The 16,946-nt window shown below is 36.3% G+C and overlaps 1 protein-coding gene across 7 annotated transcripts in view; it reads left to right on the top strand.

The window, feature by feature from the left end:
• PHTF2 (putative homeodomain transcription factor 2) overlaps positions 1-16,685 on the top strand; it is a 129,326-nt gene extending 112,641 nt beyond the window's left edge. For all 7 annotated transcript variants that reach the window (XM_060196349.1, XM_060196348.1, XM_060196346.1 and 4 more), the window contains 4 exons: positions 8,472-8,627; positions 9,909-10,004; positions 13,561-13,686; positions 14,340-16,685. In XM_060196349.1, the coding sequence (XP_060052332.1) occupies positions 8,472-8,627; positions 9,909-10,004; positions 13,561-13,686; positions 14,340-14,360 (399 nt within the window). In that variant the 3' untranslated portion in view covers positions 14,361-16,685. The remainder of the gene's footprint in view (positions 1-8,471; positions 8,628-9,908; positions 10,005-13,560; positions 13,687-14,339) is intronic.
• Positions 16,686-16,946: the final 261 nt, after the last annotated feature.

Genomic DNA, 16,946 nt, shown 5'->3' with positions numbered 1-16,946 from the left:
ATATGTGTATATGAGTTTTTAATATATATTATATACTTAGCTGAGTTTACAAGATATAGAAGCCTAAAATGAAGATAAACAAACAAACAAAAACCCCAGATCAATAAGTATATGTATTAATACATTGTCAGAAGTAGGGTAAAGCAGTAAGGAACATTGCCATTCTTAGTGTCCTGGAGATTTATAATTTGTGCTTGCATAGGAAAGAATAAGGTCAACATGTATTACTCTTTGTTCATGCTTGCAACATTAAGTTGGAACCCTTAAATGCCTACAATTTCAGTGAAAAGATGGAAGAGGAGAAAACAGTATTCCCATCAACTTAATAACACAATAAGAGGTGGAAATATGGGGCTGGGGAGATAGTATAATGGTTATACAGGTGAATTTAATGCCTGAGGCTCCGAGTTCCCATGTTCAATTCCCAGCACTATGATTAAGCCAAAGTTGATTGATTACCTAGTGCAAATTTCATAAGGAAAAAATATGGGAGAACAGTATTTAGAGAGAGATTGAATTTTTCTGAATTTATGAAAAATACTTTCTTCCTTCCTTTCTTTCTTTTCTTTTCTTTTTTTTTTTTTTTTATTGCCACTAGGGTGGGCAAATATCACAAGGGCTCAATGCCAGCACTACAGATCTTCTGCCTCTGGCAACCTTCCCCTCCCCTTCTACTTTATTTGACAGGACAGAGAGAAATTGAGGAAGGAGGGGAGATAAAGAGGACGAGAGAAAGATAGACACCTGCAGACTCGCTTCACTGCTCATGAAGCATACCTGCTGCAGGTAGGCAGCGGGGGCTCACACTGAGGTCTTTGCACATGGTGGTATGTGCACTTAACCGGGTGTGCCACTGCCAGCCCCCCAAAATATTAATTTTCTAACTTAGAGAATATGATGCAAACAAAAGGTAGCAGTAAAATAGAGCCATTAGATGCATTATAGAAAAACTACAGAATACCAAAAATGTTTTTAAAGTATTTATTTACTTTATGAGAGAGACCATAGGTTTGTTCTGTGATATGTGGTGCTGGAGATAAGACTTGGGAATTCACATGTATAAGTCCTGTACTTCACACACTGATTGCTAAGGGGAAAAAATTCCCCCTCTATCACGTTAAGTGAAGAAGTGTTGACTTATAAGACTACTGTCATATGGGTCCAGTTTCACAGCTCTCCAAGATAAATGTCAGCATACTCACCCTGCACCAAATTGTTATTTACCTTTATCATAGGACACTGAATCCCCAATCCCCTCAGCACCCTCCCTCTCCTTCACTTTTGAATCTTTCGATCTATTGAAATTGAAAAAAAAACCTGACAGCAGCTAAAAGGGAAAGACTGAATTATTTTTTAAAATATTATTATTTTTAATTTTTTTAAAAAAGTCTTTATTTGTTGAATAGAGACAGATAGAAATCTAGAAGGAAGGGAGTAATAGGGAGAGAGATACCTGAATCACTTTTTCACCCTGAGAAGGCTTTCCACCTGCAGGTGGGGATGGGGGCTCAAACCTGGGTCCTTGCACATTGTAACATGTAACCAGGTGCACCATCACCTGGCCCCGAAAGACTTTACATACATCTTATTGCATCTGTGAGTTTCAAGTTTATTTTTCATATTCCTGAAGCATATTCCATAATAGTGCTGTCTCATAAATATAGAAATTTATTTATTGCTGTCAACAAAAGGTACATCAAACATAACACTTGGGAAGATATTTGAGGGCAAAAGGTAGGGAAAATATTGTAGGCAAAGGCTATTGGAGAAAAAGCTGTTGAATTTGGGTTAATAATAAATGAAGTAGAGTGTAATACATGAACATTATTAAAGATAAGGATAGATTTTTTAAAAAAATTATCAAAATCTAACAATCCAAACTTATATAGATATAGTCATATAGCTTCAAATATATCTACATGTAGCCAAAATTAATTGCACTGCAGTGAGAAGCTAAAATACCACATTGGGAGGTTTCAACACATTTCTTTCAGTAATTGATAGGCAAGGCAGATAAAAAATAATGACTATGTATCTAAAAATTATATAGATTAAAATGTGGTCTAGGTTCAAACCCAACCCCTGCCTCAGTGGAGGAAACTTTGATGTTATGCCCTACCCATTTTTCCCCCTGAAAAGTCATCCCAAAATGGTGAAGCCCTGGCAATGACAAAAATAATAATAATACTTTACAGCAAACCCTAACAAAAGGACTTTTCAAAGTTAACCCAATTAACAAATAATGTGATGATAACATTAACTATCGATTTTCTCTTTGAACCCTAAGACAGCAGGAACCTCACATCTCCACTATAGAGCCTCTACTTCCCCCAGTCCTGGAACCCTTGGATAGGGCCCACTTTCCCGTATGGCTCTCCCAATCCATATCAAATAATATTGCATCTGCCGATCACAACCTAATCAATGCAACGATTGCCACCTCAACATGCTTCACTTCAGACTGTGTCCAGAGACTTCACGTGTGGAATGACAACCCTTCAGCTTCATTACTCGGGTGAGACCTTTCCTTTCATAGTATTCTCTAATTCCATCCCAGGTGGTTCACTTTCTAACAAAGTCCCATAACCTAGATATACACCAGTTTCTGTGAGAGAGAGCATATGTTCACACGTATCCATAAACTAGTGCAAAATATATACCTGAAAGCAGAAGTACACTAGAGTTTGCAGTGAGTACAGTACTCCCCCAACACTTGCTCTCCACTATTCCAAGCTTTGGGTCCATGATTGCTCAACAGTTTGTTTGGCTTTGTATGTTAACTCTCTTTTCAGCCACCAGGTTCCAGATGTCATCAGGATGCCAGCCAGGCTTCCCTGGACTGAAGACCCCACCAATGTGTCCTGGAGCTCAGCTTCCCCAGAGACCCACCCTACTAGGGAAAGAGAGAGGCAGACTGGGAGCATGGACCGACCAGTCAACGCCCATGTTCAGCAGGGAAGCAATTACAGAAGCCAGACCTTCCACCTTCTACAACCCACAATGACCCTGGGTCCATGCTCCCAGAGGGATAGAGAATGGGAAAGCTATCAGGGGAGGGGGTGGGATATGGAGATTGGGTGGTGGGAATTGTGTAGACTTGTACCCCTCATACCCTATGGTTTTCCTTTCTTAAATAAATAAATAAATAAATAATAATAATAATAGTTTTAAAACTAGAGAATACATATTCTCCTCAGGCATGAGGATAGTTTGTCAAATATTCCTAAGTATTACTAGTACAACATGACAAATGCTGTATATAGATCACCTGATTTAACCACATGGAGTTTAAACAGAAAACAGTGATAGCAGCAGAAAGAATTGTTATTTGAAATTTAAAAATGCACACACATATATAATTACAGTGTTAAATTGTAAATTTCTGGCACTGCTGAGGATTTTTTAAGAGTACTGATATGTTAGTAATTAAAGTTGAAAGTTTAGGTGGACAATTTTGTAGAAAGGCATAATTTAAAAAGTCCAAAGAGTCATTGAAAACCTGAGGAGAGCTGTAGCCATACAGCAGTATTTGAAGACCCACCACCAACAAAAATCCTTTAGACCCATTTTTTTTCCTCAGATAGACAAAGATCTGAGAGCAGGGGGAGGTGTGAGGTGGGTGGGAAGAACCACAGCACTGAAGCTTTGTCTAATAGAGTGGGAGCTGGGCTTGAACCTGGTTTGTACACATAGCAAAGCAGTACATTATCCAAGTAAGCTATTTTGCTGACCTTAGCTCATGTGTTTTACAGAGTAACTTTGTCAGAATCTCAAATAAAAGAACTGGAGAATGGGAAAAAAATGAGAATACTCTCCTAACTAATGAAGCTAATATAACCTTGATAGCAATACTGCAGAAATCGATGAAAAATGAAAAACTAGAAGTTAACTGCCCTTATTCATTTACATATAAAATGTCTCAAGAATATACTAAAAGGGTGGGCCAACAGTTTTTTATTGATTGATTTAATAATCAGTAAGACCATAGGATCAGAAGGGTACAATTCCATACAATTCCTATCACCAGAGTTCCACATCCCATCCCCTCCATTGAAAGCTTTCCTACTTTTTATCCCTCTGGGAGTGTGGACCCAGTATTGTTATAGGGTGCAGAAGGTGGAAGGGCTAGTTTCTTCTGTTAATTACTTCTCTACTGGACACGGGCTTTAGCAGGTTGATCCATACTCCTAGCCTCTTTCTATCTTTCCCTAGTGGGGCAGGGCTCTGGAGAGGTGGGGTTCCATTAGGCCAACAATTTAATACATAGTTAACATTAATATGCCATAATCAAATTATTTATTCATAGAATGCTAAGATTCAGGTTCAGAAAATTTATCTATGAGTTCCATTTATTTCTTAAAATAGAAAAAAATGTGATCATCACAAAAAGTAACATGTCAATATATTTGGTAGAGATAATACAGTGATTAGAATGTACTGTCCCTAATCCAATAAAGTCTATATTTCAAGATCTGGAGCAAACTTTGTATTTAAGATGTTATATTGGAAGTACTTGCTTTCATATCAGGTATAAGGAGTCTTTCTCACTTTAAGTCAGTATTTTCATGGAAAGTACCAACCAGTACTTTAGATATAAAGTTGTTTAGGAAAAAATAAAGCAAGGTCATGGTACAGGTGGTGACACAGTGAATAAGGGATTGAACTCTTGAGCATGAGGTCCCAAATCAGTCCCCACCATCACTTGTATCAGAGTGACACTTTGGTTCTTTCTCTCCTTTTCTTTCTCGTGTAAATAAATAAATATTGAAAAGAAAAAAAGCAAGGTCATAATGTATATGATTATAGATCATCCAGTTGACTTTATAGATAAATTATTTAAAATGTTTTTATAGAAAGTCAGGGTCAAAAATAATGGGTACAGTCACATAAAAAACAATATAAAAATGATCTTTTTATTTTTATTTATTTTTATTTTTATTTTTTTAATTAAAGAAAGGATGAATTAACAAGTCCATAGGGTAGGAGGGGTACAACTCCACACAATTCCCACCACCCAATCTCCATATCCCACCCCCTCCCCTGATAGCTTTCCCATTCTCTATCCCTCTGGGAGCATGGACCCAGGGTCGTTGTGGGTTGCAGAAGGTGGAAGGTCTGGCTTCTGTAATTGCTTCCCCGCTGAACATGGGCGTTGACTGGTCAGTCCATGCTCCCAGTCTGCCTCTCTCTTTCCCTAGTAGGGTGGGTCTCTGGGGGAGCAGAGCTCCAGGACACATTGGTGGGGTCTTCAGTCCAGGGAAGCCTGGCCGGCATCCTGATGGCATCTGGAACCTGGTGGCTGAAAAGAGAGTTAACATACAAAGCCAAACAAATTGTTGAGCAATCATGAACCCAAAGCTTGGAATAGTGGAGAGCAAGTGTTGGGGGAGTACTGTACTCACTGCAAACTCTAGTGTACTTCTGCTTTCAGGTATATATTTTGCACTAGTTTATGGATACGTGTGAACATATGCTCTCTCTCACAGAAACTGGTGTATATCTAGGTTATGGGACTTTGTTAGAAAGTGATCCACCTGGGATGGAATTAGAGAATACTATGAAAGGAAAGGTCTCACCCGAGTAATGAAGCTGAAGGGTTGTCATTCCACACATGAAGTCTCTGGACACAGTCTGAAGTGAAGCATGTTGAGGTGGCAGTCGTGTTGATTAGGTTGCAATTGGCAGGTGCAATATTATTTGATATGGATTGGGAGAGGCATACAGGAAAGTGGTCCCTATCCAAAGGTTCCAGGACTGGGGGAAGTAGAGTCTCTATAGTGGAGATGTGAGGTTCCTGCTGTCTTAGGGTTCAAAAAGACAATGGATAGTTAATGTTATCATCACATTATTTGGTAATTGGGTTAACTTTGAAAAGTCCTTTTGTTAGTGTTTGCTGTATAGTACCCAGTATCTTGTTTTTTTTTTTAATTTTTTTAATTTTTAAATTTTTTATTTAAGAAAGGATTAGTGAACAAAAGCATAAGGTAGGAAGGGTACAACTCCACACAGTTCTCACCACCCAATCCCCATAACCCACCCCCTCCCATGGTAGCTTTCCCATTCTCTATCCCTCTGGGACCATGGACCCAGGGTCGTTGAGGGTTGCAGAAGGTAGAAGGTCTGGCTTCTGTAATTGCTTCCCCGCTGAACATGGGCGTTGACTGGTCGGTCCATACCCCAAGTCTGCCTCTCTCTTTCCCTAGTAGGGTGGGTCTCTGGGGAAGCTGAGCTCCAGGACACGTTGGTGGGGTCTTCAATCCAGGGAAGCCTAGCCAGCATCCTGGTGGCATCTGGAACCTGGTGATTGAAAAGAGAGTTAACATATGAAGCCAAACAATTTGTTGAGCAATCATGGATCCCAAGCTTGGAATAGTGGAGAGGAAGTGTTAGGGAGGTACTCACTGCAAACTCTAGTGTAATCCTGCTTTCAGGTATATATTTTGCAGTAGTTTATGGATACGTGTGCACATAAGCTCTCTCTCACAGAAACTGGTGTATATCTAGGTTATGGGACTTTGTTAGAAAGTGAACTACCTGAGATGAAATTAGAGTGTACTATTAAAGGAAAGGTCTCACCCGAGTAATGAAGCTGAAGGGTTGTCATTCCACACGTGAAGTCTCTGGACACAGTCTGAAGTGAAGCATGTTGAGGTGGCAGTCGTGTTGATTAGGTTGCAATCGGCAGGTGCAATATTATTTGATATGGATTGGGAGAGGCATACAGGAAAGTGGTCCCTATCCAAAGGTTCCAGGACTGGGGGAAGTAGAGTCTCTATAGTGGCGATGTGAGGTTCCTGCTGTCTTAGGGTTCAAAAAGACAATCGATAGTTAATGTTATCATCACATTATTTGGTAATTGGGTTAACTTTGAAAAGTCCTTTTGTTAGGGTTTGCTGTATAGTACCCAGTATCTTGTATATAGCTGTGCTATTGGTTGCTTCTGATCTACTTGGTCTAGGCTTTTGAGAGAGTCCGCATATCAAATACACAGCCTATATATTTAAAAGACTCAGTCTGTGTTTTAAAAACTTTGAGACATACAATTAATTTTCCCCCTCTCATATTAATTAACTAGTGATTTATATGACTACACTTTACTAGGAGTGTACATAAACACCATTCCCACCACCAAAAGACTGTGACCCATCCCTCCCACCCACTTCCACCTGCCACTGGCCCAGGAAGCTGCATGTCTACCCCTCACCACAGGGTTTTTACTTTGGTGCCCTACTTACAATTTGGTCAGGTCCTGCTTTTAGTTTCCCTTTCAGATCTTCTTACTCAACTTCTGTTGATGAGTGGGATCATCCTATACTCATCTTTATCTTTCTGACTTAGCTCACTTAACATAATTCCTTCTAGCTCTGTCCAAGATGGGTCAGAGAAGGTGGGTTCATTGTTCTTGATAGCTGCATAGTATTCCATTGTGTATATATACCACAGCTTTCTCAGCCACTCATCTGTTGTTGGGCACCCGGGTTGCTTCCAGGTTTTAGCTATTATGAATTGTGCTGCTATGAACATAGGAGTACACACCTCTTTTTGGTTGGGTGTTATGGAGTCCTTGGGGTATAACCCCCGGAGAGGAATTACTGGATCATATGGAAGGTCTATATCTAGCCTTGTGTGAATTTTCCAGACGGATCTCCAATAAAAATGATCTTTTTTTCCCCCCTCAGTGCAAGAATTAAAGCTTCCTTTGTAGAAAGCCAGATAATAAATATTTAGACTTTTGCCTGACCTATGACTTCTGCAAATTTTCATTATATATATTTTGTTTTTTAGCCAGAACATTGCTTAGCTCTGGCTTATAATGGTGCTGGGGATTGAACTCTGGGAGCTTTGTTGCCTCACGTATTAGAGTCTCTTTACATAACTATTATGTCATCTCCCCAGCCCCATTATATTTTTCTCCCTGCCCCACATTGTAATTTCCAAATACTACAGAAGACACATAAATGTTAAAGACAGTCTGGGACGAGGTATTCGAGAAATATATGACTTGGGCCGGATGGTGGCACACCTGGTTGGGTGTACATGTTACAATGCACAAGGACCCAGGTTCGAGCCCCCGGTCCCCACCTGCAGGGGGAAAGCTTTGTGAGCGGTGAAGCAGGGCTGCAGGTGTCTCTTTCTCTCTCCCTCTCTTTCTTCCCCACCCTCTCGATTTCTGGCTGTCTCTATCTAATAAATAAAAAAAGATAATAAAAAAGAAAAATATATGACTTAAATAGCTTTATTACTCAGACAAACTTAAAAAAATAGATATTGAATATAAGAAATTACTTACAGAAGAGAAAATGCAGTAATTAGTAGGCATATGAAACATATCCTCCCAGAGAAATCAAGAAAAGTAAACTTGAAGCAACAAAGAGATCAGTTTGCACCTATCAGATTGTCAGGTGATGTTTTCTTTGAAAAAGAAATCATTTGAATCATACTGTTTTCTTCATGTTGCCTTTTTTATTTAGTTACTTCATGTGCATGAGATCTTCCTTGATTGTCACTACAATTGGGAACTAGTCATCTGGTGCATATCCTTAACACTGTTTCTCCTAAGATTTGTTACACTTGGATCAGAAACAAGTAAAAAATACAGCAATACCTCAATATTACTTACTGAACAGGTGAGATTGTATCTTTGTTATGTTATAAAATAATGTCTGTAATCTGTGTATTGCACTCAAATGTTATTTTCTCCAATTTTTTTTGAAACTTTGTTACTAGATTAAAGCCATTTGTGTTCTGCTATAAAGCAAAACTCAGTGTGATAATCTTCAGTGTTCCTGCCTTGATTCAGATTACAAATCTAATCTGTTTTTTATTACTTAAAATTTATTAGTGATTTAATAGTGATTTACAAGATTATAAGATAATAGGAATGTAGTTCCACACCACTCCTGCCATGCTGTGTCCCTACCTCCCACCCACCCCCAATGATAACCACTATACTTCTCTCAAGATCTTAGAGACACATTGACCACTTTTTTAAATCCAAGTTTATGTGTTTCAGTGATTTATATTCCACATATGAGTAAAACCATCCAGTAGTTGTCCTTATTTTCTTACTTACCTCACTGAGCAAGAATCTCTAGTTCTATATAATCTATTCTTTATGTCCTATTTCTGTGTGATAGGAAAAAAAGATACTACAAAAAAGTATTACAGAAATGAAGGGTTTTAAACAGTTAGCGAGGTATGCTTGCTTTGCATTATAATAGCATCATATATGAATGGACATAATTTTTTTATTCAGTTGAAACCATATGGTATAATAATTTTAATAGTTAAAAGCTATATTTTTGTTTAATATTTTCCTCACTATTTCTTCCTCACTTCTTCTTTTCCTTCTTTATTTCTTTCCAGAGCCCTGCTCTGGCAAGTAGTGGTGCTGGGGTTCAAACCTGGTACCTCTGACATGCAAATTCCCTGCCTTACCACTGCACTATTTTCCTGGCCCTCTCACCATTTCATAGGATTTATACAAAGAAACTAATTGTCAGTGAATGTGTTGAATGTTTTAGTGATAGTTTGATTTTAAACATTAACTCTACAGATAATCTTAGAGAGTAACAAAGAAGTCAGTTGACTTCCATCTAACTATTATTTACTCTTTAAGTTGATTTGATTCTAATGCTAAAGCATCTCATCTTTTAAAAAACAGCATTCAAGTTTACTTTTTTGCTTCATTGTTAAATTGCACTTGAAAAGTTTAAATTATTATTTTTATTATAATAATATTGTAGGATATTAAGAACATATAATAAAGTATGAAAATGTTAATATCAGATATAATATCAATGCTCAAAGAATTATTAATAGTTTATTGACTGTCTTTTGTATTTGTTATAATTTTAGTTGTTTATGTAGTTAATTGTAAACTCACTTTTTTTTTTTTTTTACAAAAGATAAACCTCTACTTGAAAATGGAGAAGAAACCTAACAAAAAAGAGGAACTGACACTAGTGAATAATGTTTTAAAACTGGCTACTAAGTTGCTAAAGGTAAAAATAAAATTGAATTTGAATATAGTCTTGGATGTGATGTTCTCAGACATATCGTATCTTCTTTATAATCATTTGTTTTCCAATTGTTATCCAGTTTGTTTCCAAATTATATTTTGCATTTTACTTCTCATTACAAAAGAAATTAAAAATCATTTTATTTTGTCTGTCTCAGAGTCCACAGGCAGAGAGAGCCACTACACCAGCCCGGCAGTCTGCAAAAATCATTTTATTTTGAAGTTTTAAGATTTCTAGTAAAATTTACAGCAATAGAGAGCTTGAAATCTTTTAAAGTTTCATTAGCTCCCACAGATAGCGTGCTTGCTTTGTTTTGTCAATATGAACAACTTAGAGTCAAGCCTGGTCTCACCTCATTGGAGGAAGCCTCCAGGCCTTGGTGTCTTTCCCTTTCTCTATCTGAAAATAGTTGATCTGAACAATGATGCCCTAGTAATGACCCTCCCTAATCCCCCAAGAAGAAAATTTATGCCAGTTAGAGCTTAAAATAGACTTAATGCGGGGGCCTGACAGTAGCACAGCAGGTTAAGCACACATGGCACAAAGCGCAAGGATCCCGGTTCAAGCCCCCGGCTCCCCACCTGCAGGGGAGTCACTTCACAAGCAGTGAAGCAGGTCTGCAGGTGTCTATCTTTCTCTATCCCCCTCTCTGCCTTCCCCTCCTCTATTGACTTTTCACTGTCCTGCCCAACAACAGTGTCAGCAACAATAGCAACAGCAACAAAATGGAAAAAGTGGCCTCCAGGAGCAGTGGAGTCATAGTGCAGGCACCAAGCCCCAGTGATAACCCTGGATGCAAAAAAAAAAAAAAAAATTAGACTTAATGCAGCAAATCTTTATTTAATTTACATTTTCTCCCTTTTGTATTTCTCAGAGCAGTTTTCAGCTTTTCTTATGTTAGTTCCAAACATAGTAATGTATTATCACTATAATAAATGCATACCACAGACATTTACATTTTCATCATTTTTTGTTAGCAGTCAAAAAGTATGTAATTTTAGTCTCTCTGGCCTCATAATAATGACTCATTGATGTAGTTAAATAATATTTTTTTATTGATTTGTGGTGTTAGTGCTTTTGTCATTGATGTCATTTGGTTTTAGCATTTGCAAAAGTTTAGGTGTAGAACTTGATACTTTGGCATCTGTGCAAGACTTTCCTTAAGAGGAAAGCACTTTTAATCTCTTTCTATAGTAAACTTATTATAATTATTAGTATAGTCATAGAATGGTATAAAATAAGTTGTGTCTCAAGGTTACGGTAATTCTTCAATCAATTAAAAGTATTGATTGGTGTAGCCAGTATGCCTCATGGTATAGTAGGTGTTGAAAGGCTTCAAAAAAGGTGGGAGGGTTTATCTGACATATTTAGCATATAAACCTGGTGAAGAGAAAGTTACGAAGATTAGCTTCAGTTGCTGAGAGAAGAGAAATATAAAAAATGAACTAAAATATAAAGCACAAAGTGTGATCCTTTTTGATCAACTTATCTTTTAGTCAGAAATCTAGGAATTAATGTAGATTGTACCTTTTCTCTGTTCATAAACAAGAACTTCTCTGACCTATTAATTCACTTGCTCAAATGTCTTCTGACTTACCCATTTTTCTTTACCCAAACTGCAGAACTTAGACCCTTTAAATCTCCTACTTGAGCATTTGGTGTGCTAAGCTCTGGTTTTGGTCCTCTAAACTCTTATTTTCATTGCTACTTAGGGTGCCACTTTACTAAATTGGGTGCAACTAATTTCACATGCTTCTAGTTTCACTTCTCTCTACTCCATATTCCACATACTGACCTACTAATCTTTCTCACATCCACAGCTGATAACCCCCTCCCTAATTAACTTCCTTAAATTCCAGCCTATTAGTACAATCTGTTGAAAGAGCGGTCCCCACCAAGCTGCCAATTTTTTAAATTGTAAGTAGTGCTTCTTCTCTACTTGGATTCTAACTATGCTGAACAACTATAGCAATTCAAAGGCCATGTGTTGGTGTGTTTCCTGGAACACCTACTCACACCCAACAAAGTTCAGATACCTTCCCCTGTGGCCCACTGTCTTCAATATATATCTCTTTTATGCACCTCTTTACTTGAATTCTTTATTTGCATGTCTGTTAGACTATAAAGCCCTTCAATTCAGGGGCTTGGTCTTTATTTTAGCTTATAGTAGAGTGTTAAATGTTTGAATCATCCAATAAACTAATTAGTCCATATATTTAAAAATTGTCTTAAAGGTGAGTTTTTACATATATATTAATATTGTCAGAAAATCTGACTTTAAATTTCTTCTGCGAAAATACATTGTTCCCTTTCAGGTTTTTTTTTTTTTGTGTGTGTGTGTGTGAAAAGAGATTTATTACTTTTTTAAATCTAGTTTTACTATTACTGAACCAACATTCTGTGACCTCTGTCCCCTCAGTAATTAGCACCATAATTCTCACAACATCTTTGAGACAGGTTGGCGTCTTCTCCCTAAAAGATTTGTTTTTAGATCAAGAGAAAGGAGAGAAAGGGCAGAGTAGCACTCTGGCATATGTGGTGCCAGGGATTAAACTTGAAATTCCAAAGTTTTATTGCTCTACCTCCTCCCAGGCCACTCTTTTAAAGCTTCTATTCATGTTCTAATAATTGTTCTCAAACTTCCTTATGACTTCTAGAGTAATTGTCATTCATTTGGGAGAAAAAAATGGAGTTACAAATTTAATCTGTAGAGCCCTTGAAAGGAAGCAATTTTCCCTTTAGGAAAAACAAACAAAAACCAACTAAAAGTATATTAACTTATTTCAAGTTTAACTAAGTTTTACTTTCTAAAAGCATGTGTAACTTATTACTGGTTTTAAAACAGTTTGATTTTCTTCTTGTTATATCGTAAATCAGTGTAACTGATAATTCTTTTCTAAAAGATTTAAGTATTTGTTTACTAAGAAAGCAGTGATCAGAGCACCATTCTGACATAAGTAATGTTAGGAATTAAACCCAGGATATCAAGAGTACAAGTCTTTTTTTCTTTTTTTTATTTCCAAATTTTTATTTATAAAAAGGTAACACTGACAAAAACCATAAGAGGAGTACAATTTCACACAATTCCCACCACCAGAACTCCATATCCCATCTACTCCCCTGATAGCTTTCCTATTCTTTATCCCTCTGGGAGTATGGACCCAGGGTCATTATGGGGTGCAGAAGGTAGAAGGTCTAGCTTCTGTAATTGCTTCCCCGCTGAACATAGGCGTTGGCAGGTTGATCCATACTCCCAGTCTGTCTCTCTCTTTTCCTAGTGAGACAGAACTCTGGGGAAGCTTGGCACCAGGACACATTGGTGGTGTCTTCTGCTCAGGGAAGTCCTGTTGGTATGACATTAGCATCTGGAACCTGGTGGCTGAAAGAAGAGTTAACATAAAGCCAAACAAGTTGTTTACTCATCATGAACCTAAAGGCTTATGCTGTGTTGCTGAGCAAATTCTTCAGCTGCTAATGATTAATCCTAAGGATTCTGGGGTCATATTTTGTTTTACTTTGTTTTTTTTTTTTCTGTTAGGAATTGGACAGTCCTTTTAGATTATATGGGCTCACAATGAATCCACTGCTTTACAATATCACCCAAGTTGTTATTCTGTCAGCTGTTTCTGGTGTTATTAGTGACTTGCTTGGGTTTAATTTAAAGGTAAGACCTTGCAAATACATTTTTTTTTATTTGTGAGTGCTCTATTTTTATTGTCGTGACATTTAATTTACCATAGTTGTTTCTTGGGGTTTCACATGCCCAGCAATGGAGTCATTTTATAATGTTGCACACAATTAATAAACATAATTTCACATTTAATTTAAAAGAATGATACACTTGGCTTTGAAACTGATAGAACTCATAATTTGGAACAGTATTCATTATAAATAGGACTTATGTAGGAGAAGTGGAACTATTTGTTTTTACACAGATAATCTGAATCTAATTTGGATGCTGAAGAAAAACCCATTTCTCTTTCCGGGGGGGGGGGGGGGCTAATGTTGTATTATTTCTGTTTAGCACTGCACCTTCCCTCCAACATTTGCAGAATCATTAGTGAATAAGATAGAGACTATTCCCATTAAAGAAGTAGTACTATTTATTGCCAACTTCCAGTAAAAGAAAGCAAGAGAAATCTGTTTTCCACTTTTTTCTCTTTTTAAATTGAATTTAAACAAGAATAGCAACTAAATAGTAGAACTTACGTTTATTTATTAGTGAAATTTAGATTAAAATAGCATTAGGTGATGTAATTAAGCTGCAATACTATAGCTAGCTCTAATGCTCTTGACTTCTATTATTTTTTTCATTAGCTGTGGAAAATTAAATCATGACAATTCAGAGAAAAGAAGATGTAGCCTCTTTTCCAGAATAAGAGTACCAACTAAGCAGCCTGAACTCAGTCACAGATGCTTTGCTTCAGGAGTCTCAGCTGGGAAATTGAAGTGTTTACATCAGACTGTCTTGTGCAATTCTTATATTTATTTTACTTGCTCACTTTTTTTTACTTTTATTTTATTCTTTATGTTTTATTTTTCAGCATTGATGTTATTAGTTTGTTGAGAGGGTGATAAACTGATACTCAAATACTTGAGATCCTGGTAATTGCTCATAAATGGACAAAACAACAATTCGGAAGCCATTGCTAAGTACTGTTTCTCCTTCAATACCGTGAACTTGCCTTACTTGAAGAAAACTTTTTAAACTTCGAAATATTGCATTGGACTCAGCTAAACACATATAGCATTTTCTTCAGTAAATCAAGATCCAGTCAGGGTTTCTCTTGAATTATTTTTGGAACAATGCCAGGATCTAAACTGATTAAGCTGCAGTTTAAACACCCGTTAGTATTAATATAGAGAGTATTACATAACAGGTCAACAAGTGCTCTTTGATGATAAAACTCTTATTAGAGCAATAATTGTAAATGGTTATTATACTGTAAGATATTTTGATAAAAATTAACTAGTAATAATTGTATTTATTTGAAACACTGGGCTGTTTGCACAGCTCCAACTGTGCATGCTCAAAATGTGCACTTTTTAAAAATTGTTACTTTTAATGCGTGTCTTTATATGGGGTATGTTATAGTGTACTAGGGCATGATATGGTATCCTTTTGAGTGAGGTATGTACTCATCTCACAAGTGAAGTGCCTATTGATTACTAAAATACTTTTGTTTACTCAAGTGAAATAATTTTCTCCCCATGGTACACTATAGTGTGTGCTGTTCTAGCCACACTCAAATGAATAACTTTCAGAATAAGGTTATGAACCAGTAAAATATCTTTGATTGCTAGTTGTAAAAACACTTCTAATTTTTCAGAAAAAAAAAACAGCTTTAGCTAGTAAAATATGTCCTCTAAATTTAATCTGGTACCCCTCTCCCAATTATATAAGGGCTATTTTAGATGCTTTTAACCTGTAAATCTACCACCTCTCCTCTCCTTGGCTCTCCCAGATAATTTGCCAAGTGTCTAAATAAGAACTTATCATGTTGGCATGTTAGGTAAGTTGGGCAAATATGATGGTATCTTACATTGAGCCTTGATTTTAAGTTGCTATATTTGTACAATCAAGAATGTTAGGAAATGTTTTTTGCATTTTTTAAAAAGTGACATCTAGTTTCTGAAATAAAGAATTTATTTGATACAGTGTAGAATTTTCTTGGTGCAAGGTGTATCATGTTGAATATCCTCACATTTTCACCATGTTTTAGGGAATTTAAAATCATCAATTGTAAATGACATATTTTATTGGTGCAGTTTCAATCCTCAGTTCGTAATCTTAATATCAGGAATGTGTAGAGAACAAAGCCATGTCATATTATCACTTTGCTCTTAGCATTCCTTCTGGTCAGCCTCATTGTATATTGTATTTTCTTTCTGTAGGAAAAAAAAAAGCATTTAATTTGCCTATATTCTGATGTGTTTAATAATGACCAAAGTGCATTCTGAGTTTTTCAAGGAATGTATTACTGGAGCTTTAAGAACATACTTATTTTCTCATGTGAAAAATTAGGCTGTGTCTGATATGTTTCTTCTATTGTCTAATGTTGAGGTTGTTTTTAGGAATTATATTTTATAAACTTTTTCAAAATAAGGTACATACCTATACAGAACTTAACATTTTGCACAGAATATATCAAATATATTTTGAGAAAAAGTACAGCATGAGTTCTTTTAGGAATAAAATATGAAACTATTGTATCTCACCAAAAAAAAACTTATTTCAAAAGTGAAAATATTTTTGAGAAAAATAGCTGAGTATACAGATGTAGAATAATGCTTGTTTTGGGTTGAAGTTCATTTAAATGTAGAGTTGGAGGTTGATTTATTAAGGACAGTATACCTCTCAATGACTTAGTAATAATGGCATATTGAATTTTGTCACTAATGTGGATAGAAGTAGAATACTAAAAGGAAGAAGTTGTCATTTTAAGCATATTTAGAACAGTAATGTAACTGTTTTCAAAGCAGAACAACTGACATTACTGCCTTTAAGAATACAATGAATGTAAGAAACGTTAACATGTCATATAATAAAGGCAGTTCAGCAAATGTTGTGTGTTAACTGTTTTGTTTTTTTGTCACATGTATTGTATTAGAAAGTTTGAACAGCAAGTTTAAATAAAACATTCTATGACTGACAATGTTAAATTGGAGGTATTTTCTTAAGTCATATGTGCTTCTATGGAAATTTCAAGTTTATTATAGCATAAATTTGGGTCATGATTATATTTGAGGTGAGTGGGAATAAATGGGAAGATAAAGTTTTTCAGACTAACTGTTCTTTCACATTTGGTTGTGATTTTCAGAACATGAAAGAGTAATATATACACACAATCCTTTTCTCACCAAAATGCTATGATAATGTTTATGTTTGTTTGCTGTTTTGCATTTACAAAAACTGTCTCTAGC

The sequence above is a fragment of the Erinaceus europaeus genome, chromosome 8 (genome assembly GCF_950295315.1).
Source record: "Erinaceus europaeus chromosome 8, mEriEur2.1, whole genome shotgun sequence".
Classification (NCBI taxonomy): Eukaryota; Metazoa; Chordata; class Mammalia; order Eulipotyphla; family Erinaceidae; genus Erinaceus; species Erinaceus europaeus.
Note: the sequence above shows the minus strand (reverse complement) of the source record. Positions and strands in the feature narration are given on the sequence as shown.